Here is a 26589-nt window from a genome sequence, read left to right as displayed (position 1 = left end):
TTACACTGGGTATAGAGCAAAGACACTGAAAACTGCAGGGACAAAAATAGATTAAAAAAAAAAGAGAGAGAGACAATAATAGATCATCCCATGCAACCAAAGGACAGGACTGGCTAGATCAGCCCCAGGTAATATATGAAAATTATCAAACAGTCTTTGTTGAATGTAAAGACTTAATACATATGTATAGTACTTGCCTCCAAACTATTCAGTTAGTTAGTGAACAGATAGTCCAACAAGTAAATATGTGGCCAGAAATAAAGAAGTCAAACTTTGACTATTAAAATAATGTTTAAGATCTCCCTTAACACCTTGACTATAAGCAAACAACTGTATGCTGAACAAATAAATAAAGAGTCCTCTGCTCTTTCTGACAGGGTCAAGGCACAGAACATCGCCTCCAGGGAAAATATTCAACTTTTCAAGGCCCAGTATAAGTACAATGTGCCAGGCTTGCTGTCAAGTGAAGATTACCATTCAAATTCCACATATTCCAGGAGGGAAAGATAGGAAGTCGTCAGTTTGTAAGATGGTATCTTAGTTTTAGTTCATTGGGACAATATCTTAACATAGCAAGTGTTTCTAAAACACTGTGAATTGCGATTGCAAATTGCTATTAAGAGGCTACAAATGATTATTTTAAAATGTCCCCTCCCTTGTCTTTTCAAATATATTTTAAGTAATCCTATAAAAATTACAGTTGTGAGTGTATATGTATGTATTTATGTATAAAATGTACCTGAATCCTACCAGACATATGAATCACACAATGTAGTAAGTACCAACGTGAACACATCTTAAACACATAACACTTAGACTGTTTTCAAAGGAAAAATGGATCTACCATTTAAAGAAAAAAATAAATACCTTTGAATTTCATCCTTGAAACAAACAGCTGGAATAGAAATTAAAAACAAGAGGGGGCCGGGTGCGGTGGCTCATGCCTATAATCCCAGCACTTGGGAGTCCAAGGCAGGTGGATCACAAGGTCAGGAGATCGAGACCACCCTGGCCAACATGGTGAAACCCCGTCTCTACTAAAAATACAAAAACTAGCGGGGTGTGATGGTGCATACCTGTAATCCCAGCTACTCAGGAGGCTGAGGCAGTAGAATTGCTTGAACCAGCGAGTCGGAGGTTGTAATGAGCCAAGATCACGCCACTGTACTCTAGCCTGACCACAGAGCGAGATTATGTCTCAAAAAAAACCAACCAAACAAACAAACAAAAAAACACAAAAGGATTGGGCATGGAAGCTCATGCCTGTAATCCCAGAACTTTGGGAGGCCAAGGCGGGAGGATCGCTTGAACCCAGGAGTTCAAAACCAGCCTGGGCAAAAAGAAATCTCTACAAAAAAAAATTTTTTTTAATTAGCTGAGCATGGTGGCGAGTGCCTGTGGTCGCAGCTACTCAGGAGGCTGAGGCGGGAGGATCACTTCAGCCCAGGAGGTCAAGGCTTCAGTGAGCCCTGATTGCACCACTGCACTCAAGCCTGGGTGACAGAGTGAGACCCTGTCTCAGAAAAAAATAATAAAGAAAAATAGAAGAATTGAGAGACACCAAGTTTATTATTTTCAGAAGCACACACATTCATATATACATGAATTTATAGTGTCCCATGTTAAAAACAGAATTCACAAAAATAAGTAAAGCAGATAATTCCATAAAATTATCTCACCTTGTTTCCCAACTTAAATACTTCTTCCAGATTGGTGCTATTGGTGTTTATCATAATTGAATCTGTATCTCCATAAATAACTTCAAGATTCATCTAATGAAAAGCAAAAATTATAAAAATTAACAAAAACACAGTGACCATTACACACAATGAAACTAAAGATTTTCCATACTACAGATATTACAGGCTCCACAGACTTTTCAAAAGTTTATGTTAATTATTATTTATATTGTCAGGGTATACAATTGAAGATTAAGCCCCTATAAACCAGAAAGGCAAGCACCCTGACATCAAGAAAATCTCTCAAATTTTCTTAAAATAGAGAGTGGAGTGGAAGGAGAATTGTGTCTAGTTTCAACAGAAACAAAATATCAAATTAAATAATGAGAAAAAAGAGAATAAAAGACTAGGAAATGGGGTCTATATTTATCCACTGTACCACATGCTTAGTGGTCATGGCAATTTAAGAAGCGGAAACATAATGGATTCTATAAATTCAGAGGCACAAATCCATGTTAAATTCTTAATACAGTTGCAAACAGTATTTAGTAGAATATGAAGAGTGCCAAAAAAAATCAATCATAACAAACAACACTAGAGCACATACAGTATAAAGGCCTGGAAATAAACTCTAATTAGCACTGTTACTAATTTGCTTGAAACACTCACATATAGGCTTCAAGCAGGGGCTAGATCATATCAGTGTTGGTAAAAGAAAAAAGCTGTAATACTTTAGGAGGGATTATAAATGTAAACTAGGCAACCTAAGAAGCAATTTCCAGTCTGTTTGGGTTACAGTTTTCCTTGAATACAAAAACATTACCAGTTACAATATTTAAGAGTTTTATACAATGAAAATGCTCAACATTACCTTTTGTACCATCTCTTTTGTATGCATCAAAATCTAAATGAAACAAAAGTCAAGATTAATACATTACACAATTATAAAGACATAAATAGAAGCACATAGAGATAGGTAGCTCTCAATGATTTGCCATTTCCATATATTTCTAAAGCTCTTGAAGGTTTTCTAACGACAGCCCTTAAAATAACAGTAACATCAATGTAATCTAAAAATAAGTTTGCCTCTATGCTGATTCTGAGCCAGAGATATGCATGCATATACACAGGTATATATCTTTAATAAACACACAATAAAATATCTCTATAACATGGCAAAAAAGCGAACTATTCTCATTACTAATACTTAAATAGAACTGCATGCCTAAAAAAAGCTTAACAAAGCATTTCAAATCTGGCAATTCTTACTCATGGTATTCAGGATCTTAAAAAGTTTAAAAAAAAAAAAAAAGCATACTACACTTAAAATTCTTCTCTAGACTAAATTCATTGAAGAAAGAGAGTAGATAGATTTTCACTATATTGCCTGGAGCTACCACAGTAGCCAGTAAAAAGGTGGGGCTCAAGAAACATTCAGTGAATGAAGACCAACAAAGATAATAGCTGTTGATGAGTCTGTCCCCAGGCCCTTCAGAGATATTTAGGCTACAATGTGGATAGAAATAAAAACTGATATAAATTATTTTGAGCCAGATCAGAAGTAACACATATTTTAACAAACAGCCTCTTAAAAAATAGTAATATGACATAATTAGGACTCAGAGAGAAAGTGTGTGTGGGGGGGGTGTGTGTGGGGGGGTGTGGGGGAGGGTGTGTGTTTAAAATACATGTGCTAGATGCTGTGCAAGGAACACCTTGTGCATTTTCTCATTTCATTCCCCTAGATCTCCAAGGGGTAGCTACTATTAATAGCCTCATTTGTTAGATGCCAAAAGACAAAGAGAAATTAGTGTCCTAGTAATGACAAAACAAGGATATGAACCCAAGCATTCTGACGAGTATGGGGCCTTAGTCACTCCATGCTATTGCCTCTCTGCTATCACCCATCTTTCAAAGCATCAGTCTAAAGCTGAGGTCACTTTTCCAATAGACCAAATAAAGGTTTATTTCATTCATATTTATTTCTCCTACTTCAATAGTCCTCCTTGTCAACTAAGCTCAAGTTTCATGGTGTCACTTCTTTCCTGTCTTCCCTATCACAGAGCTTTGTAAATCCTGTCTTTAGAGTATCTTTTATATATATCCATTACTTTCCATTTTTTATTGCCCTCTGCCCTTTATTACTATCTCCCAGTTTTGTTCAGATGTTCACTGTATTAATATTATGTTCTTAGACAAGGAAGCCCTTTCTCCTGCCCTGGGGGTGGTGAATGGTGAATTCTGATTAGGGTAAGCCAGTAGTTTTAATACTGACTGTACAGTGGAATTACCTGGGGATCTTAAAAAAACAAAAAACAAAAAACACAATACCTGGCCCCGACAGTATTCTTACATTGCAAGCTGGCTTAAGGACCATTGGACTAAGATAATCATGGCAATTCCATTCTGGAAACAGCGATCAGTTTAGGCGTGTGCATGTGAACAGAATCCTGGCCAATTAAACTTAAGGAGAATCCCTGTAGGATGCTTCTGTGAAAGGTTTTCCTTCCTGATTTGAGAGGGCAGGCGGTGGGGGACTACCTTTTTAGACTGAGGGCTGCTTGGAGCAGTGGCAACCATCACCATGGCTATGAAGGGCCATTCCTAGGTGCAAGCTAACATGCTGAGCAGGGCTGGCTGCAAGGTGGAAAGCGTCTGACTCCATGGAAATGAGGTTGTCACTGAGGATGAACCAATTCGCATCTCTACTGGCTTTAGGTCTCATCAACTCACCCTGAATATCATTACCAATCTCCTAAATGTTTTCAATGCCTCTCCGATGCCTACAAGGTCAAGACCAAATTCTGCAACTGCACCTAAACCACTGTTCCACTTGTATGGCCTGTTATTCTTTTACACAGATCCTCTTGCTGGACAGAATAAATCTCCCAGTCTTCCAACAGTTAACTGTGTATAGACTCATCTTTTCATGCCTTCACTCATGCAGTGTGTCTCCTACCTGGAATTCCTTCCCCAGTCCTTTTCCTGTCATTGAATTTTACAACCCTCAGCTCAAATCTTTGCATGAGCTGACTGGCCCAGCCCATACCTGTCTCTCTCTTCTCATCTATGTTTGCATTATTCTACTAGTACTTCAATGATGTTTTATGTTATTAGCTCCCACCTAGCCACCCCAAACTAGACTACAAGCTCCTGGAGGTCAGACCATGTGTTGATGCCTAAGTGCAGACTTCACTCAAAAAACTGTTTGCCAGGTGACTAATAGGTCCTGTAGTAATCCCAATTACTTTTCCACTAGACACTAAAATTCAGCTAACATAAAAAACACTCACTCTCCCCAACTTCATCTTCATTTTTTAACATTTAAATTGCAGGGAAAGGCATTGTGGGAGAATACTTGACAATTCCTTTAGGGAAAGGGCAATAATGAGATCAACCCAAGGCAAATTAATCATAGTGAGGACAGAACTACTTATCAAGGGTCCTCTTTATCCTCTGCGTCTCACAGTTTGCTAGACTTAGCTTTCCTCATCACAATAGACAACACCATAACATAACTGTTACCTCAATAAAATACCTGAGGAGCAGATTGTCAACCTTTTACTACAACTCCACATATTCAATAACCAATTTCTTCTACTCTTGTTTCACAACATGAACCAAATCTACTATGTCATCCCTGAGTGTACCTTCAATGTGAACTGGCAACCTTCACCTTTCAGATCCATCATCCACCCCTACTCCATCCTGTCACCAACTCACAACCATTGCCATGCATAACCTGAGGACTGCTACCAAAATGATTTTCTTTGGTGGCAGAAACCTTTTGGTGGCAGAAACCTTTTGGTGGATGTCTTTTTTTTGCAGAAATGGTAAACTATAGATTACGCCGCAACTGCTTTTTTCACCTAGCACTTATCCTAGAGGTTATTTCAAATCCACACATAAAGAGCTGCCTTATTATTTTTTAATGACTACATAGTACCCCACTGTATAAATAGAACGTAATTTATTTAACTAGTGTTCTATTAATGAACACAAAAGTTGTTTCTACTCTTTACCGTTATAACCATACTTCAACAAATAATCCCTATACATGTGTAATATACAAATCTGCCAGTAACAAGACAAGTGGACGTGCTGGGTCAAAGGTTGTTATGTTTCAAATTTTTAAAAATAAATATAACCCAATAGCTCTCTACAGAGATTGTACTGATTTCTGTGGATCTTACCATCTTTTCAGTGGGCCTCACGAGTAGCTGATGACAATGTTCTGTCTCAGGTTCAAGGTCCTCACCACAGTTTGTCAACTCTTCAGCCCATTCTATACAAGACAACCCACAACCAGTCTGACCCCTAACCTGTCATGTTTTTTCACTAAGCAGTTCTAGATGGTGGGTATCATAGTGCCCTCTCTAGTCCAATGCTTATCCAAGTGCTAATGAGCAGAAATACTTGAAAGCTGCCCTCAAGTCCAGCCCTCAACTCAAACTGCTCACTGGGGAGGGCTCAGCTGTTAGATACCCAGGGAGCTACCAAATTCTTACTATCTACCAGAGGCCTGGTACATGGGAGCTGTTAATAAACATTTATAGAATGCTAAGTGAATAATCCTAAGGGGTACACAGTATTATAAATCCCAACTGACAGATGAGGAAAATCAGGCTCTGAGATTTTGCCCAAGAGCTTGATCTAGAAGCTGGACTTTGTTTCATTTTCTTTTCATTATGTCCCACTACCTTCTAAAATAAAATAAAATAAAGCCTCATACCACATAAATGTCCTAGAAGCCAACAATCAAAAACTTACACATTACAGATATTTTCCCCATTGAAGAAACACATTTTAAAAAATAGCCACAAGTACCCAGAAAGGTCTACTAGACACAAGGTACCATGATTACAAGATGACCATTCATAAGTTCACTTTGAAGTGACAAGTGTAATATTAAAGCTGTCCATTCTGACAGAAAAATCACTTTATAAGTGCTAACGGCTAGAAAACAGGGCTATAAAGGCTTGCTAAATTCATTAATAAGGCAGTCTGCAGTTATCTGATTTCACAGCAACACCTGCATATTTATCTACTCATTACCAATTGGATGATGGAATTTTTTCAAGCACATTTCAAAAATCTGCCAACTTCAAGTGTAAAAAAATAAACTTTGTGGTTAATTTTTCCCTTAACAAAGTACAGCTGTTGAGAATAATTGTTCAAGATCTTACCCTGTAATGTCAACTGCAGCAGAACAAAGAGTATTTAATTAGCAAATCTATCCAGTAATTCAACACCTATTATATAAAATGCCTTCGTGATTTTATTCAGGATAATTTGCTAAGAGGGTTATTACTGACATTCAGATGGAATTTAAAATTCCTACGCAAGTCGAGTCATAATAGCAGTAATGATCTCCCCAATCAGGAGACTCGGTGTCACACAAGGCTCTCTTGCAATGCAGCAGCCGATTTCCTGACTTCTTAATTCCTGGGCTCAGCTCAGTGAGAGCCCTTCATGCCGATATTTCAGTCAGCAATACATCTTTAATGGGACTCTATTAAAATAACTAGAACAAAAATGACTTTTTTTTTGGTTAAAAAGAATGACAGCACTGCCATCATATCAATCATTGCAGGCTTTGCAGAACAGTGCCGTTAGGGGAAAAGAGGAGGGGGAAACAGGAAAGGGGTGGAGGTGGGGAGAGCAATAATTAAAATAATACGAAAAGGAATTTTAACCCCAGTCTGAGCTTCTGAAGGCTGGAAAAGGGTAGTGGGAACTAGAAAGGAAATTTAGATGTGTATCAAAAATTGTTTTCTAAAGAAAATAATTTGTTCATGAATACACCCACGATATGGTTTACTAAGCAGAAAGATGCTTTTTTTGTGTGCCAAGGTTAACAACAGCAGCAACCTAAGACCAACTACTACCAAGATGTGTATTTGTAGGCTCTCCTAATAAGTTCAGGATAACACCTGAGTCTTTGTATTTTGTTAAAATAGAATACTGTTGTTTTGCAAAGCATCCAAAGGTTATGAAATGTTTTTAGATGCTATTACAGACTAAAAGAGTACTTACTAATACTAAACAATAGAGAGAAAACACCAGCTTTCCACAGCTTAAAAAAAAAGTTTCAAGGTCCTACTCCAAAAACATGTCTACTATAGTATTACATATTAATGAGAAACCCACTTTGGTGTGTGATGCAGATATTAAACACAAAGGATATCCTACAAGTTAAGAAAATGTTGAGAAAGGTGAAATTCTAAACAAATAATGCAGAAACAGAATGACAACTGAAATCTCAATGGCTTTAGGATTCTTCCATTATCAATTATATAAAATTAGAAATAAACTGGAAATTAAACAATACATTAGCATAACAGGGGTAGTAAAATAAATGGTTTTGAAGGCTAGGGAAGAGAAAGGCAGATGAAATATTAATATAAATATTATGATATTTGATAATCCAACCATTACCTAAGCGTTCCACATTCCAAATTTCAGCAACTGCCAAGCAGGACTCAGTACCACTCAGTTCTCCCACTTGATGAACAATTTATTTCATCCTTAGTCTATTAGATTGTCTTTTTCCGATTCTCTGTTATTCTTAGATTTGTGTCTTCTCTAAAAATGCTCAAGAAACATGGGCTATGGATTTAATAAGCATCGTACTTTCTGTCTTCACTAAACACTTTTGTGATACTGGGCTACTTACTGCCTTTAAACCTTAGTTTTACTTTCTCTAAAATTGGGGTGATATTCCCACCTTGCTCCCTGAGCTAGGTAAGAATAAAAAGAACCATATGCTTAAAAAGTGCTTTGCATAGATAAAATGTTATACAAATATTCTTTTTTTTTTTGTTTTTTTTTTTTTTAAAGTCTAGGGTCTGGAATCAGAGTACTTGTTTAAACTGCCAATTACCAGCTAAGTGATTTGGGACAAAGCTGGTTTCCCTTTCTAGCTCTCAACATCCTTATTTATAAAATGAAGAGGTTGAGATTCCTTGCAGATCTAAAAATCTAGAATCCAACTTTGACATGTAGAAACGTCTCTTCATTATATTTGGTTGGTTTGTCTTTCAACCACATTTACTTCTTCAATATTAGGAAAAGGTGGCACTAGTGTATCTAACAAGGATAACTAGCATTGTGAGGATATATTTCCATATTCTAGGTTGCTTTTGAGGGCTATGTGGTTGTAAAATAACTAGAAACATGTAAGTTCTCACAAGTTGCCTGGATACATCTTTATGCACTTAATGTGAGTGGGTACATTTAAAATACATAATAACATACAACACCTGTTGAGATTTCTTTTCCACACTTAGGGAGTATATATACACCTATACACATATATCAAGATTTCTCAACTTCAGTACTATTAACATTTTAGGCTGAATAATTATTTATTATAAGGAGCTATCCTGTGTCTATTGTGGGATGTTTAGCAACATCCCTAGCCCCTACCCACTAGATTTCATCAGTAGTATGAGTGCACACATATGCCCGTGTGCTCTTCCTCTCTCCAGCTGTGACAACCAAAATTGTGTCCAGATATTGCCAAACACTTCCTAGGAGGAGCAAAACTGCACTGGTTGAGAATCAGCGATACACACTGATGACAGCGTTTTCTCTCTCCAGGCACACATTCAACTGTTGGTCCCATAAGCATTCATTATAAATCCCACCCATCTCCTCCAAACCCTTAACCAGCTCCAAAGATGATAATTGGCCCCTCCAGAAACCTTCAACCAGAACAAAGGACTGGTTTCCTTTCTATCTTTTTTTTTTTTGAGATGGAGTCTCGCTCTGTCGCCCAGGCTGGGAGTGCAGTGGCACGATCTCGGCTCACTGCAACCTCTACTTTCCAGGTTCAAGCAATTCTCCTGCCTCAGCCTCCCGAGTAGCTGGTATTACAGGCGGGTGCCACCACGCCCAGTTAGTTTTCATATTTTCAGTAGAGACGGAGTTTCACCATGTTGGCCAGGCTGGCCTGGAACTCCCGACCTCAGGTGAGCCACCCTCCTCGGCCTCCCAAAGCGCTGGGATTACAGGTGTGAGTCACCGCGCCCGGCCCCAAATGGTTTCCTTTCTAATCCAATGAGCCCACATATGTTACACTAACTATACTGCATCTTTCCAATGTGGCACCGTTTCTGCATTCCCATATCCTTCCTTCAGACACCCATCACTCACTTGGCCTACCTGTCTCTAGCATCACTACCTCCCAAGCCAATCTTCACACTTTGCCAGTGTTCTTTCTAGAATAAAATGTACTCCTTGAAATAATATTCAACCCCCTGAGCCTGTCCTTGAGACTCATCTAGTTGAGGCCTATCTCATCTTCTAACACTTCCTACATGCACCTTCAATCCAGCCCTCCCAAAATATTTTAGGTTCATTAAACATGCTGTGCTTTTTTTCTTGCTTCTATGTTTTTACATGCTATTTCCCCAAGTGGTTAAAAATGTGAGTTGAGAAGTTAGGCTGTGTGATGATTAATCTTATGTGTCAACTTAGCTAAGTCATGGTACTCAGATATTTGGTCAAACACCAGTCTAGATGTCACTGTAAAGCTATTTTTTAAAAATGAGATTAACATTTAAATCAGTTGACTCTGAGTACAGCAGTATATCCACCACAGTGTGAGTGGGCCCCATCCAATCAGTTGACGGCCCTAAAAGAAAAAGACTGAGGTCCCTCAAGGGAGAAGGAATTCTGCTACAGACTGCTTTCCAACTGTAGGTGAAACATCAACTCTTCCCTGGGCTGCCAGCCTGCCCTACAGATTTCAGACTTGACAGCCTCTACAATAAATGTCTCTCACACACACACACACACACACACACACACACACACACACCACCTCTCCTATTGGCTGTTTCTCGGGAAAACCCTAATATAGGCTCCCTGGGTTCAAAGCCTAACAGTACTGCTAATAAGCTGTGCAATGACCTCTGGCAAACAATATAACCTCTCTAACCTTCCAATTCCTCAACTGTAAAATGGAGATAGCAACTGAAGCTTCCTAACAGGGCTATTGTGAGCATTAAATTTAATAGTGTATGTACTTTGTTTTGTACGATCTCTGGGACCTAACAGCTCAATAAATGTTAGGGGTTATTATTACCTAACACCTACTTATTTCACAAGGAACTTAATACCGTCAGAAAAGCCTTCTCGAGACTCCCCAACCCAATGATATTAACGACTATCCTAGTCCTACGTATCCCCCAAAGTACTCTGTGCATACCACAACACACCACTCTATTAAAAAAGGTCAGATTAAGAGACCATAAGCAAATTATAGGCAGAGATTATATCATGGGCATTAAACCTAACGGAATGTCTGGCACAAAGTAATAATTCAATAAATATTTATTTTTTAGGCTCTAGTAAAAGGAAGAAAACGCCTAGTGGTCCAGCTTGAGAAGAGCAAAGCCATTATCGATCAGTAAGTGCATCTCTACAACAACAGGACCCTAAAGTTGGTTACAAAGACCTGCAATGAAGCCCACACACAGTACACATTTAAATGCCCACTCTTTCCATGCAAAAAGTGAAGAGTGAATCAGTTTTGATCCCACCTTCAAACACAATGCATGTTATGTAAACAAATATTCACTCAAGAGAAAAGAATTTCTATTCCAATGACAAAGGCCCATTAATTATAAACTTGACTATAAGTGTACCTCTCCCATACAACTACAGTTTCCAGATAATCCTTAATTTACAACCTAGACCTTCTGGTAGCTCATGTGTGAAGAATATAAAACACACTGAATAAACAACAATTTCTGAAAGGTTTCTCCTCCCAAAAAGACAAATTTAATACTATTTATGAGAATCTCTCCATTATTGCCCTACAATATGACAGGGCTATTATTTTGATACCAAAACTTAAAATACCACAAACTATGCCTTTGAATGTGTGAAAGGAAAAGTGAATTTCTTCCCTGTCTTATAACATGTTTTATAATTTCTTGTCCCCAGCATGATTATTTATTCATCCTGTGGATTCTTAAAAACCTACTTTATATGCTGACCTTTAAGAACTCAGTTTTCACCTTTAAAGAAACCTTCCTTTCACAATATTCTTATTCTCCATTCCTCTTCCAGTCTAGAAGCTCATGTCCTATATGTTTCACTTGAATTTACAAGTATTCCTGCCATTCTTGGGGTTATATCTGACACAGGACAGTGGACAGCTTGTAAAGCTGACCTTAAAGCACACTTGAACCAAATCTACTCACTGACACAAGAGCTCAATATGAGCCTATACAATCTTAAATATTATATCCCCAGTTAACAAAAAACAAAAAACCTAAGACACTAAAATTAAAACTGGAGCAGTAGGTATTAACCTAAGGTCAAGAAATCTGAAAATCCCCTGAAATTGTCAGCAAAGATTTGAATGTCTGCTTACGTGCATTTTTCTAGAAAGAAGATCCACATATTTAACCAAACCTGAAATTCTGATTTGTTTAATCATAAGTACCATTGAGGATGCTCCAACTCGCCATAAGAATAGAACTTTCAGATTTCTTAACATTCACAATTTTCATTAAGACCAGAAACACACTCACCCAAAGGTCCTTGCCCCTTGCTTTTGAGGTGGGTGTTTTCAGCCCCTACCTACAGTTCATTTCGCTCACAGAAACATGTACATGTGAAAAGGCTCAGAGATTTGGCTCCCTGATTGACTCCTCATATAACTCATCCAGGGGGGCTAATTAAGACATGGCCAAACTATGTCCATGCTTTAGTGAATATCAGCGCTCAAGCAAGTTTCACATAACCTGATTAAAATTGACTCAAAGTGTCTTACTTCAGTAATCACTTAGACAGAATGAATTTTACATTAGTGGGATCAAGCATGCACCAGGCCTCAGTGGAAATGAAAAGGGCTTATAGTAATAGGATTTATAAACCCACCCATTAGGTTAATGGCTAAATGATTTACATGTAACTTTCTCCCCCATCCCGCCTTCCCTCACCCTTTAACTCAGTAAAAACTATGCTTGGCATTTTCCACTGCAGTGCCACACACAAAGGAAATAGCCTTTCTATTTTGGGACATTCTAATTTCTAATAATGGCTTGGGTAGCTACCATTAACTCTTTCAAAGCACAAATAATTGACTAATAAAATTAAGTATTCTATAAGGCCTAAAAGTGCTTAATTGATCATAATTGTCTATTTGAGAAGAAGGCGTCAGGCTGGCTATGCTCAGATAATGAAGTTGGGCAATTCTGAAGCACTGCAATCAGTGTAATACTTACAGCTAAAAAGGACATTAGCATTTTCTAGAATCTGTAACATTTTCTTTATAACTGAGGTCATGGGAAAATCTGACCAGAAAACTTTGAGCTCCCAGCTCCCACAAATGGCAGATTTAACAACTTGTCCCTTGTCATTACTAAGCTCCTGGTCTGAAGCTCAATTCTGGAAGAGCACACAGCTGGTAGTCTGGAGAACCTGAAGTTGGACAGTGACCAAGGTGGTGCTGTCACCATTTTGACAGAAGCAATTTTGATTTCTAGAAAGCTCCTTTTAAGGATCAGTATGTGACAAAATAGTCATTGGAGTGTCCATAATTACTCTCTTCTTCAAATGAAGTGAGATGAGGGAGAACGTTTTAAGCCCTACACCTCAGAGGGTAATTCCCTTGCTCAGTACCAGAGCTAAATACTAAATTATGCTCTATCATGACCACACTTTCTAGATGGTCTCTTAAAGCAACTCTTTATTTTTTACAAAGTGGCATCCCTTGCCCACCTCCATTCTACTATAAGTTCAACAAACAGATTCTATGAGCTAGCTATGATTAAAATACAGAGGGTTCCCACTTTACTTTTTTATTTATTTTTTATTATCATACTTTAAGTTCTAGGGTACATGTGCACAGCGTGCAGGTTTGTTAACATACGTATACATGTGCCATGCTGGTGTGCTGCACCCGTTAACTCGTCATTTACATTAGGTGTATCTCCTAATGTTATCCCTCCCCTCTCCCCCATCCCATGACAGGCCCCGGTGTGTGATGTTCCCCACCCTGTGTCCAAGTGTTCTCATTGTTCAGTTCCCACCTATGAGTGAGAACATGTGATGTTTGGTTTTCTGTCCTTGCGATAGTTTGCTCAGAACGATGGTGTCCAGCTTCATCCGTGTCCCTACAAAGGACATGAACTCACCCTTTTTTTATGGCTGCATAGTATTCCATGGTGTATATGTGCCACATTTGCTTAATCCAGTCTATCATTGATGGACATTTGGGTTGGTTCCAAGTCTTTGCTATTGTGAATAGTGCCGCAATAAACATACGTGTGCACTTTAAGAAAAAAAATCTTCTTTGAGAAAGATGGTCTAGTTTTAGGGAAATGTAATTGTGTTCAACTGTCCAGAGAAACGTGTTGTAGACACATGTTCAGGCATACCTCTAGAATAAATACAGTTGACCCTTGAACAATGCAGAGGTTAGGGGCACCAATCCCCTTGCAGTCAAAAATCCATGTATAACTTTTGACTCCCTTAAAACTTAACCTATTAATAGTCTACCGTTGACCAGAAACCTTGCCAATAACATAAACAGTTAATGCATTATTTTGTATGTTTATATGTATTATATACATAAAAAACTAGAGAAAAAAATGTTCTTACAATATGAAGGTGGGCAATAAACTAGAAAAAAATGATTTCTTACAATAAACTACAGAAAAAATGTTACTAAGAAAATCATAAGGAAGATAAAATATCTTTACTATTCATTAAGTCGAAGTAGATCATCATAAGGGTCTTCATCCTCATCATTTTCATGTCGGGTAGGGCTGAGGAGGAGGAGGGGCTGGTTTTGCCGACTCCAGGGTGGCAGAGGTGGAAGAACATTTATGTATTTACACAGTTCAAACTCATGTTGCTTAAGGGTCAACTATATATTTAAGAATCAATCAAATGACATATTCCCATTTATCAATCACATTTTCTCCTGTCCCATTATATTTTATACTTTCACTGGGAAGAATCCAGAGAAATTCTGAATCAAACAGAGATCAAGTTGAGAAAAGTAATTTAGGATGGAGATACAGAATATGAAGAAGCAATATAAAGGATATATGAGGTTTGGCTACTCACTGCTTTAAAAAAAGCAATCTCCTTCAGTCTTGAACTTTGTGCTTTTTTTTTTTTTTTTTTTTTTTTTGGGGAAACAGGATCTCACTGTGTCACCCAGGCTGGAGTGCACTGGGGCAATCTTGGGTCACTGCAGCCTTGACCTCCTAGGCTAAAGCAATCCTCCCAAGTAGTTGGGACTATAGGCGCACCGCACCAAGCCTGGCTATTTTTTTTTTTTTTTAATTTTTTTGTAAAGACAGGGTCTCACTATGTTGCCTACCCTGGTCTCAAGCAATCCTCCCACCTCAGACTCCCAAAGTGCTGGGATTACAGGTATAAGTCACTGCACCCAGCCTGTGCATTTCCACTCTCTAATTTGGTCAAGGCTCAAGAATTTGATATGAATTATAGGAAGCACTATATTGTCTTGTCATTAGGACCTCAAGAAGAACTCATTCATTCAAACACCAACAGTATTTACTAAACTCTTCTCATATGCTAGGTGTAGGCGGTAGGGAACACAACTGTAAATGATTCAGACATGATCCCTTCTCTCTTATAGTGCATAACCCCCAGTAGAGCAGAGAATCAAATAGGCAACTGGAAAATACACACATGCTACATACACACACATACATAACAGGGGCCCCTGGGGCAGAAGTAAGAGAAAAGTCCATAAAAACAGATAATGTGTAAGGGGAAGGTGAGTATAGGGAATAATAGGAAAAGGAGGATGGAAGAACAGTGTTTGTGAAGATGCAAAGAACACAGGGAAACACTGAATGGTGAGTAAAAAAAAAAATTAAGTTTTAAAATGTATGGTTGAGGCTAGAATGTTCAGGGGAAATGGAGAGGGGGTAGGAGAGAGGCCCAATTGTGAAGGGCCTTATAAGTCACATTAAGGACTTTAAACTGGGGAGTGGCATAAGCAGACTGGCAGTTTAAAGAGTTCTCTCTGGCTATAAAACATCTGGAGAATACTTGAGGGGGCAGTGTCCAGGGAGATGTAATGAGGCCTGAATAGCATAATTACAGTGACACTGGAGATAGAGAATCACAGATATTTAGGAAGTGGAATCTACAGAACTTGGCACTGGGCTGGATTTGAGGCATTAGGAAGAGATAGGAGTCAAGAATGATACCCATGTTCCTGGCTTAACAACTGGGTAAACAGTGTCATCATTCACTGAGACAGGGAATCAGGGAAGGGAAACAGGTTGGCAAGCAGAACTGCAAGGGCAGTTTTGAAACTGAATAGGATATGCCTGTGGAACATCTCAATGGAGATCACAGAGAGGCAGACAGAAAAGAAGACATTCAGCAGAGGGGATGTAAGGAATTTCAGGTACAAGAAATTCAATGCTTAACAGAGATGCAATATATTAATATGAATAAACCAAAGCAATAGCAGCATGCAGACAATAACAGAACCCTTCAAAATGCTTGGTACAGTTCACTGAAGGGGTAGCCGGAGAAAAGGTAGACTAGGCAAGGTAGCACCAAAATCCATGGTAATGGTGCTAAAGTGGCAGGTGCTCCATGGATCTCCTGATTCCTCATTTCTCCTCCAGTACCTTCTGTTCCCTTTCAGCTATCAGATCTCCATTCTTTCTGTTACTATTGGCAGGTGTCACACAAACCAGGAGCCACTAGCATATCTGATGTAGGCTGCCATAGTCAGACAGTCAGGCACCACACAGTGACCTTTAATGAGAATGATCCTAACAGGTGGCTAGTGCTTAATACATATAATTGTATTAAGCCTCTGAACAAGGTCAAAAAAGGAAAGCACCTTGCTTTGTCATGTGCAACCAAAACTACAAGCTGTGGCTTAACAAACAGCAGGCAAAACTTTTGCAATGGCTCCCTTCCTTGAGGCCATGTTGATAGGCTCAACAGGAAGACTGAACACCAATCAAGTCACAAGAGCCTCCTAGAGTCCTCTACACCTACATAACTACCCTTTTCACTGCCTCTCTTCTGCACTGGGGAGGAGGAAAGAGGTGGGGGTAGTTCTATTTTACGTTAAGTTTGGTGCTATCTGCTAGCAGTTACCATTTATACTTACCCAATAAAGATAAGTATACCCTTCCAGAGAAACTAAGTCATAAGTGATTATATTAATTGCTTTTGTCATGAACTAGATTTTATAACATCAAATGTCTCACAGTTTTCATGGACCTTTAACCTCAGAGCAAGCCACTGTTCAGACACAACAGACAGCTTTGGGTGGATGGGGGTGGGAGGAGCCTACATAACCTTTTCTGAAAGACAAACACCTCTATCATGGCCCAGAAATTCCACTGGGTGGTAAGAAGCCAGGAGTCCTGTGACCTGCAGTGGGACTCCATGTGCTAATCTACAGCCTTTCTCCTTGACCTCTACATTCAAAAAAAAAAAAAAAAAAAAATCTTTCTTTCTCTTGGAGACAACTTCCTCTACTCCCATCCTCTTAAACCTTGTGACTGCAAATGGCATGGCTAGAACAAGCCACACACCACTGGCATGCCTGTAACCAGACAAAGAATCTAAGCAATAGATCAGATTCCTGTCAGCTGCAAAAGAGCCAGCATTTCAGCTGCTTCTCATTCTTTATTTTTAAATGGCAGAATGGGCTCAAGGGCATGGTGGCCTGTCACTCAAGAAGAGATTAAAGATTAAAAAATATAAAACCAACACCACTGAGGGTATACAAACTCACAGGAGACTGGGAGTTGAAAAAGTGCTTCAGAAAAGCATATAAAACATTTATAAACCAGTTATAAGTGTGTTTCTCTTAGTGACATGGTAGAAGGAAACTGATTAAGGGAGCAAGAGAAGAATCAAACCAGCTACAGATCAGTTCCTAGTCAATGGGACTAACAGACTAATTCTTCTGCTACTAATTTTTAAAATACTTACTTTGAGAACTCAGAGCATTAAAACGTTGGAATGCGCTCTCAACGATCAAGTTTCCTAGTCAATCGGTCCTCCAAACCAAAGAGCATGTAAAATTAAATGTAAGTCAATAAAATTTAAAGAATATGGTTAGGAAGAACTTACCTATGTAGAATACAAAATGTGATTTCTTTTTTCCCCTATACCACTACCATCACCGCCAGATAATTCTCAACTAATTCTTACAAGCTGAAGACCAACTTGGATTTTGATGTATAAACTGCTTTTGACGATATTTCATTTTAAACAGATAAACACTTTTTAAAAAAAAAATGCAAGCCGAAGACACCCTTTTGAGAAACTAAGAAAACAGATGTGGAAGCCATTTGTTTAGATGAAGAGGAATTTTCGCTTTTATAGGAATACAATGATTCATGAAGATGAAAAAAGTCTGTCATCAAGTTTACTTCAATAGATACTCTTGGGTTTGAGGCAGCTTTCTAAATATGGCCATTGCTTTTCTTCACATCTCATCTCTCCTGAAATATCTCAAACTACCACTAACAAACATTACTTTTATTGTCTTTGTTCTTTTACATTTTCTGCTTAGTTAATATATTGTGCAGGGGAAAAACCACAACTCTGGTACTACAGCATTACATACTTGCTTTTATTGCTTAGGTACAAAATACCTACTGCTTTGGTGATCTATCACAAATATGTCAGCTTTAGAATATTACAACAATAGGAATACAAGAAACCCTAACAATAACTTCTTAAATAACAGTTCTCCTCAACCCCAAAACGATAGAATAAGAGAATAGGGAAGTCTTCCCAAGAAGTCCTAACAAAGAGAAAAATCACCTTTCTTGGTTTGTGTTTACTGGAGACGCTAAGAAGAATTAAACAGGGAAGGCCAGGCGCGGTGACTCACGCCTGTAATCCCAGCACTGTGGGAGGCCAAGGTGGGTGAATCACCTGAGGTCAGGAGTTTGAGACCAGCCTGGCCAACATGGTGAAACTCCATCTCTACTTAGAAATACAAAAATTAGCCAGGTGTGGTGGCACACACCTATAGTCCTAGCTACTCAGGAGGCTGGGGCAGGAGAAACGTTTGAACCCGGGAGGTGGAGGTTGCAGTGAGCCGAGATCACGTCACTGCACTCCAGCCGCCTGGGCAATAGAGAGAGAGAGACTCACTCTCAAAAAAAAAAAAAAAAAAAAGAAAAGAAAAGAAAAAGAAAAAGAAACAAAAGGGCATTAGGAAGGGCAACAGGTCTCTTCTGAGGGAATGACGGGGTTCATCCACCCACAATCAAGAGACTGTCTTCGGATGGCCACGGTGGCTCACGCCTGCAATCCCAGCAATTTGGGAGACTGGCGCAGGCAGATCACCTGAGGTCAGGAGTTCAAGACCAGCCTGGCCAACATGGTGAAACCCCATTTCTACTAAAAATACAAAAATTAGTCAGGCGTGGTGGTGGGCACCTGTAATCCCAGCTACTCCGGAGGCTGAGGCAGGAGAACTGCTTGAATCTGGGAGGCAGAGGTTGCAGTGAGCAGAGATGGCGCCACTGCACTCTAGCCTGGGCAACAGAGTGAGACTCTGTCTCAAAAAAAACAAAACAAAACAAAACAGAGACTCTCTTCATATAACAACCCTCCTATGACTAGCACCAGAGTTCACACAATTCTCTTGTGATTTCATTATACTTGCCCACATTTTTGTGAACAACCCCTTTATCAAATCCTATTAATCCCAGTGTCATCTCTTTCCTGCCAGGATCCTGACTGACAGACCAAATAAATTTTAAAACAAACAAAAAAAGCAGTTTTGAAATGTCTTGCTTCAAACCTCATCCTCCTGAAAGTAGACTCACATGAAGCAACACCTTTTGAAAATCTAGGCCTTTTTTTTTTGAGAGGGAGTCTATCTCTTGTCATTCAGGCTGGAGTAAAATGGCGTGATCTTGGCTCACCGCAACCTCCGCCTCCTGGGTTCAAGTCATTCTCCTGCCTCAGCCTCCCAAGTAGCTGGGATTATAGGCACCTGCCACCATACCCGGTTAATTTTTGTATTTTTAGTAGAGATGGGGTTTCACCATGGTGGCAAGGCTGGTCTCGAACTCCTGACCTCAGGCGATCCACCCGCCCCGGCCTCCCAAAGTGCTGGGATTACAGAAAATCTACGCTTTTAAGACTTGTAAATAAGAAGATATGCTGTGAACTTTCTTTAAAGAGCAAGCCTTTGATATCTCTCTTTGACCATGACATATTAATAATGCTCAAATTTAAATTTCCGTTAGCCCAACTTTATCCCAAAGAGAAAGAAAAACAGTATAAGACTACCTCCACCTTATGATCTTGACAATTTTGGAAATTACTATATTATTAATATATGTTAATTTACATAGTTATATTTCCATGTATATTATTTAAGTCTCTAATTACACTGCACATTAACATTGAGGACCAGGACTGTGTCTTAACATTTGTTTTCCTCATACTAAATCATGCCTTGCAACAGTTCCTTTAACAGAGGATATATCTGAAAAATAATTTCTTGACAGTTGGAAATAGTATCAACAGTAAAAGAACATAAGCAGAAAAGCTAGCCCCAAGAGATATGCTTGGTTACTTTGGTATTTTCTTATTTGGCATGCCTTATCAAATGATTCTGCCACCAGAAGAAAAATAAAAGCCTCACTGTTAGGTGAATATAAAATTTTAGGAAAACAGCTGTATAACCATCAAGATTATTTTCCACAAGTAGCCAACATGAAACAGAATTTACAACAGAGGCAGGAAGAAGAGTAGGTGTAGTTAGAATAGAAGGAAATGAGGAGGCTCAACAAGAATTAATTACTGGTAATTACACATGCTACAGCCTCTCTTCTTTCTCCACCCTCTAGCTAATCAACAGTGGGAACAGATGTGGTCTGTGGTATTGGGGAGGGGGGTGCTTAACAGCTGTTTGGAGAACATGCCATTAAAAAGCAGCCTTGTCCACAGAAACCCAAGAGTTTTAGTGTTTGAAAGAAAAGAGGTAATGAATAATGACCACAGTCTTACTCTGAACTTCAGCTCATTCAGGCCAACGATAAAAAAAAAGTCTTTCTCCTGATTTCTAATAAACTATGGCAGTAGCTTTGATATTTTCTGTTATAAGAGTACCTCAATATTTCAATATTTGAATCTACTTCACATATCTCACCCAAGTAGTCCCAAAACCAGTATGAAAATTCAACTTTATTAAGTAAATTTTCAATAAATCTTAACTATGATAATGATTATCACAAGAAACACTCTAAAACTCCTACTATAGAGAATACCAAATTAGGATGAAACAATCCTAAATTTGCTAAACCATCTTTTTGGACATTTTTTCGTGGATAATAACTCTATGCAACATGGAACTCGGAACATCCGAGCTTACTTCTTATAAAATCTGAAGCATGTGGTACACTGTCAATGCATATAATCATTCCTAAAAAATAAAAAAAAAAAACCCAAGTTTCAGAGATAAATCAAAAAAACAATACAACCGGCTGGGCGCAGTGGCTCATGCCTGTAATCCCAGCACTTTGGGATGCCAAGGTGGGTGGATCATGAGGTTAGGAGTTCAAGACCATCCTGGCCAGCATGATGAAACTCCATCTCTACTAAAAATACAAAAATTAGCTGGGTGTGGTGGCCCACATCTGTAATCCCAGCTACTCGGGAGGCTGAGGCAGGAGAATTGCTTGAACAGGGAGGCGGAGGTTGCAGTGAGCTGAGATTGTGCCATTGCACTCCAGCCTGGGCAACAGGGCAATACTCCATCTCCAAACAAACGATAACAACAAAAAAAAAAAACAATCAAGGCTTTAACAGTTTAGCGTACTAATAGAACAAAAGTTCCAACATGTTTGTGCTTCCTCCAAAGTCTGATGACTACCAGTTGGGCGGGGTCAGTGACATCTCCTACCTCATCTAGGATACCTCCAAGTTTCAAGGAATGAGGACAGGTGACACAGGTCTGGCTTCCGGAATTCATAGTTGACTGCTACTTATGATCTGAAACCCTTACACTGGAATAGCAGAGAAGATTTTTGTCTTCGGAACCATTTAGGCTCCAAAAGGCTGTATAATAAGTCCATTTGTTCACAAATCCAAAGCAGTGCTCAATAAATGATTATGCCACCGATTGATAGTAAGCATATTGCCTGCTTTTGCTGAAATGTGCAACTGTGTTAGAACCTCTGAAAGTTCTTGAGCAGCTTACTGCAAGTCCTTCTTAGGTTAAATGTGTTTATATATATATATATATATACACACACACACACACACACACACACACACATAAAAATAAATAAGTGGGGGGCTGCATATACACGTAAAATTAGCGTACATATTCATATACATTTGCAGGATATGACACTAATTTCTCATATCTAATCTTATTAAACTGAACTTGCATATTCTCAATTTTACTTCTGTGTATTTTTGGGGCAACTTCAAAAATTTCATTCAGTTTCAGTATATATAAATTGCACAAAACTATGATTCAATCCTGTTGGGGATAATTAGAGAAAGATGAAGCTGCAGTTGAGAATAGGAAAGGAAGGTAAAAGCTAACGTTGGAACAGAAATAAAGATTTTTAGAATGAAGCCACACTCTGACGGCATCTAAGTCAGCAGGAGGGGGCAGGATGTGAGTGGGGAGCTCCAGGGAGATGGACGTCAACAATTTCTCCATTTAAAAATCAGAAAGGCAACGAATAGTGCCAAAGAAAATTAGCCATAGTGGAGGAGGAGAAATGTCTCAGAGCATGCTTATCTGCAACAAAGCCAATTTTCTCTTAAGGGATAGTAAATGAAAAAGAAAATGGATCCCTTATTGCTAAATAAAAGAATATAAAGGGTCATTTGTATTACGTTGAGAAGATTTAAATGAATGTAAATACTGTTTGTTCTTAAGAATTTCCATAGACACACCCTAAACTTCAAACCTCCTGCAACTATAGTTTCTATGAAGTCTAAAGTTCTGAGTTAATTTCTACATCTAACCACAGTTTTCAGGAACCTCTTCCTCCTGAAGAGTAAAGGACTATACCCTTCCTTTGCAATTCACCAGGATAAAGCTATTCTTTTTGGTGTACTCTGTAAACCCACCTTTAGATCCTGAGAAATAATTCTAATTATCTGCAAAAGAGTACATAAGAAAGTTTAAATTAATCCTTCATCCTGAATTATGTTGCTTTTCTGCATCAGCAAAGACACATTACCATGCAAAATAATGAGCTTTTTTTCTTGATAGAGAATATATTTGGGAGAGAAATGGGAGTTTCTGGCAAAAAATAAAGGCTTCATTACTTTAGCTTTAAATGTAAATTTGGCACTCAGCGGCTTGCAAGTTAGGACAGTTTTCCTTACACAAGATAAGATGAATTATATTTTATTCCTTAGTTCTTAACAAGAGTCACTTCCTTAGACATACCTAACCCTTAAACAAAGGCTGTTCTTTGTCATAGCTAGGGAAATGTTTTTATTACTGATGTTCTTTAAATACGAATAGAAATCTCTTTTCCATACTCATGCTTATAACAAGCTGTTACTTCAGCAAAGAAGATCTAAAATGAATATAGAAAAAAAGGGGACTATTTGCTTTCTCTGTGAACATTACACATATCACCCGACCTAACGGAAAGGCCTTAAAAAAAAAATCCATGAACACAGGCCCTTTCCATGTATTTGTGTCTTCAATTTCTTTCATCAATGTTTTATAGTTTATAATGTATAGGTCTTCTACCTCCTTGGTTTAATTTAATCCTAAGTATTTTATTCTTTTTAATGCCATCGCAAATGAGATTTCTCTTAATACTTTTTTTCAGATAGTTTATTGTTAGTGTATAGAAACAACTGAGTTTTGTATGTTGATTTTGTATCCTCCAAATTTACGGAATTCACTTATTAGGTCTAACAGTTCTTTGGTGGAGTCTTTAGCGTTTTCTATATATAAGATCATGTCATCTACAAACATTTAACTTCTTCCTTTCTGATTTGCATGCCTTTTACTTTTTTCTCTTGCCTAACTGCTCTGCCTAGGACTTCCACTACTATGTAGAATAGAAGTAGTAAAAGTGGGCATCCTTATCTTGTTCCCAATCTTAGATGAAAAGATTTCCACTTTTCACTGTTGTGTGTGATTTTAGCTGTGGGCTTGTCATACATGGCTTTTATTGTGTTGAGGTACTTTCCTTCCATATCTAATTTGTTGAGGGGTTTTATCATGAAAGGATATTGAATTTTGTCAAATGCTTTTTCTGCATCTATTATCATATGATTTTTATCTTTCATTCTGTTAATGTGGTGTATCACATTTACTGACTTGCATACGTTGAAACATTCTTATACACCAGGGATAAATCCCATTTGATTATGATGTATGATTCTTGTAATGCCCTGTTAAATTCGGTTTGCTAGTAGTATTTTATTGGGGATTTTTGCGTCTGTGTTCATCAGGGATACTGGCCTGTAATTTTATTTTCTTGTAGCATCCTTATCTGGCTTTAGTGTCAGGTTAATGCTGGCCTCATAAAATGAATTATCATCTTTAAAATGAGAATTAATGTTGTTAAAGTATCCATACTCCCCAAAGCAATCTATGGATTCAATGTCATTCCTATCAAAATTCCAGTGGCATTTTTCACAGAAATAGAAAAAACAATCCTAAAACTTGCATGAAACCACAACAAAAGACCCCAAATAGCCAAAGTAATCTTAAGAAAGAACAAAGCTGGAGGCATCACACTCCCTGATTTCAAACTGTGTTACAAAACTATGGTAATCAAAACAATATGGTACTGACATAAAAACAGATACAAAGACCAATGGAACAGAACAGAGAACCCAGATATAAACCCTTGCATACATGGTCAACCAATCTTTGACAAGAGGGTCAAGAACTCACAATGGGGAAAGAAAAGTCTCCTCAATAAATGGTACTGGGAAAACTAGATATCCACATACGAAAGAATAAAATTAAATCCTTGTCTCATACTATATGCAAAAATTAACTCAAAATGGATCTAAAACTTAAATGTAAGACTGGAAACCATAAACTCCTAGAAGAAAATATAGGGGAAAAAAGTTCCCTGACATTGGTGTTGGCAATGATTTTTTTAGATATGACACCAAAAGCACAGGCAACAACAGCAAAAATAAATAAGTAGGACCGCAACAAACTAAAAAGAAAGCAATCAACAAAACGAAAAGACAACCTACAAAAATGAGAGAAAATATTTGCAAACCATTTATCTGATAAGGGGTTAATATCTGAAACATATAAGAAACCTACACAACTCAACAGCAAAAAAACAAACCACCAGATTAAAAAATGGCCTGTAATCCCAGCTACTCAGGAGGCTAACGTGGGAGGATCACTTGAGGCCAGGAGTTCAAGACCAGCCTGGGCAACACAGCAAGACTCTGTCTTTAAAAAAGAAATTAGGGAGGCTCTGGTGGGTGGATCACTTGAGCTCTGGAGTTCAAGACCAGCCTGGGCAATATGGCAAAACCTGGCAAAAACCCATCTTTACAAAAAATTAGAAGGGCATGGTGGCACATGCCTATGCCTGTAGTCCTAGCTACTGGGGTGGCTGAGGTGGGAGGATCTCCTGAGCCTGGGAGGTAGAGATTGCAGTGAGCCCTGACTATGCCACTATACTCCAGCCTGGGCCACAGGTGAGGCCGTCTCAAAAAAAAAAAAAAAAAAAAAAAAATAGCCAGGCCTGATGATGATGATGCACACCTACAGTCCCAGCTACCTGGGAGGCTGAGGTGGGAGGATCACTTGAACCCAGGAGTTTGAGGCTGCAGTGAGCTATGATTGTGCCATTGCACTACAGCCTAGGCAACAGAATGAGACCCTGTCCCTAAAAATAAAATAAAAATAAATGGGCAAAGGACCTGAATAGATATTTTTCCAAAGAAGACACAGAAACGGCCAACAGGTATATGAAAAGGTACTCAACATCACTAATCATCAGAGACACGCAAATCACAACCACAGTGACTTGCCATCTCACATCTGTTAGGATAGCTATATACAACACGTTTACAAGGTTGTGAAGAGAAAGAACCCTTGTACACTGTTGGTGGCAATGTAAACTGGGATAGCCATTATGGAAAGCAGTATGGAGGTTCCCCAAAAAATTACATCCAAAGAAAATGAAATCAGTTATCTTGAAGAGGTTTATCTGTATGCCCATGTTCACTGCAGCATTATTCACAATGGCCAAGATATGGAAACAACCTAAGTGTCCGCTGAGGGATAAATGGATGAACAAAATGTGGGACGTATACACACATACAAAATGGAATGTATTATTTGGCCATAAAAAAGGAAATCCTGCCATTTGCAACGACATGGATGAACCTGGAGGACATTATGCAAAGTGAAATAAGCCAGCCACAGAAAAACAAATGCTGTATGATGTAACTTATATGTGGAATCTAAAAACATTGAACTCATAGAAGCAGAGAGTAGAAGAGTGGTTATCAGGGTCTGTCTGGGGAGTGGAGGAAATGAGAAGACGTTGGTCAAAGGGGATGAACTTTCAGTTATAAGATGAACAAGCTCTGGGTATCTATTGTACAGCATGCATAGTGATGGATGTGTTAATTAATTTGGTTGTGGTAATCACTGCACAATGTATATGCATATCAAATCATCACACTGTACACCTTTAATATATCTTTGTCAATTAAATATTTTTTTAAAAAAACGTTGCCCTTTAATATTGTCTGACTTTGCAAGAAAGTAATGACTTTTAAAAGTGAAAAAGGGATTAAACATACAATCAATCATTCAGAATCACACTACTGTAACAACTGCCAGTGTTTGTGGTACTCTGCTCTTGTTTTTTGTAAAACGCAATCATTTTTTCGAAATTCACACAATTTTCTTCATCTATCTAGA

The 26589-nt window shown here is 38.4% G+C and overlaps 1 protein-coding gene across 5 annotated transcripts in view; it reads right to left on the bottom strand.

The window, feature by feature from the left end:
• The window catches only part of POLA1 (DNA polymerase alpha 1, catalytic subunit), a 307953-nt gene that overhangs the window by 190681 nt on the left and 90683 nt on the right, over nucleotides 1–26589 (bottom strand). For all 5 annotated transcript variants that reach the window (XR_012430381.1, XR_012430382.1, XM_005593197.4 and 2 more), the window contains 2 exons: nucleotides 2551–2583; nucleotides 1680–1772 (listed from right to left, as the gene is read on the bottom strand). Coding sequence is in view for 3 of the 5 variants with exons in the window: in XM_005593197.4 (XP_005593254.1) it covers nucleotides 1680–1772; nucleotides 2551–2583 (126 nt within the window). In the remaining 2 variants the exon portion in view is untranslated. The remainder of the gene's footprint in view (nucleotides 1–1679; nucleotides 1773–2550; nucleotides 2584–26589) is intronic.

The sequence above is a fragment of the Macaca fascicularis genome, chromosome X, assembly GCF_037993035.2.
Source record: "Macaca fascicularis isolate 582-1 chromosome X, T2T-MFA8v1.1".
Lineage (NCBI taxonomy): Eukaryota > Metazoa > Chordata > Mammalia > Primates > Cercopithecidae > Macaca > Macaca fascicularis.
Note: the sequence above shows the minus strand (reverse complement) of the source record. Positions and strands in the feature narration are given on the sequence as shown.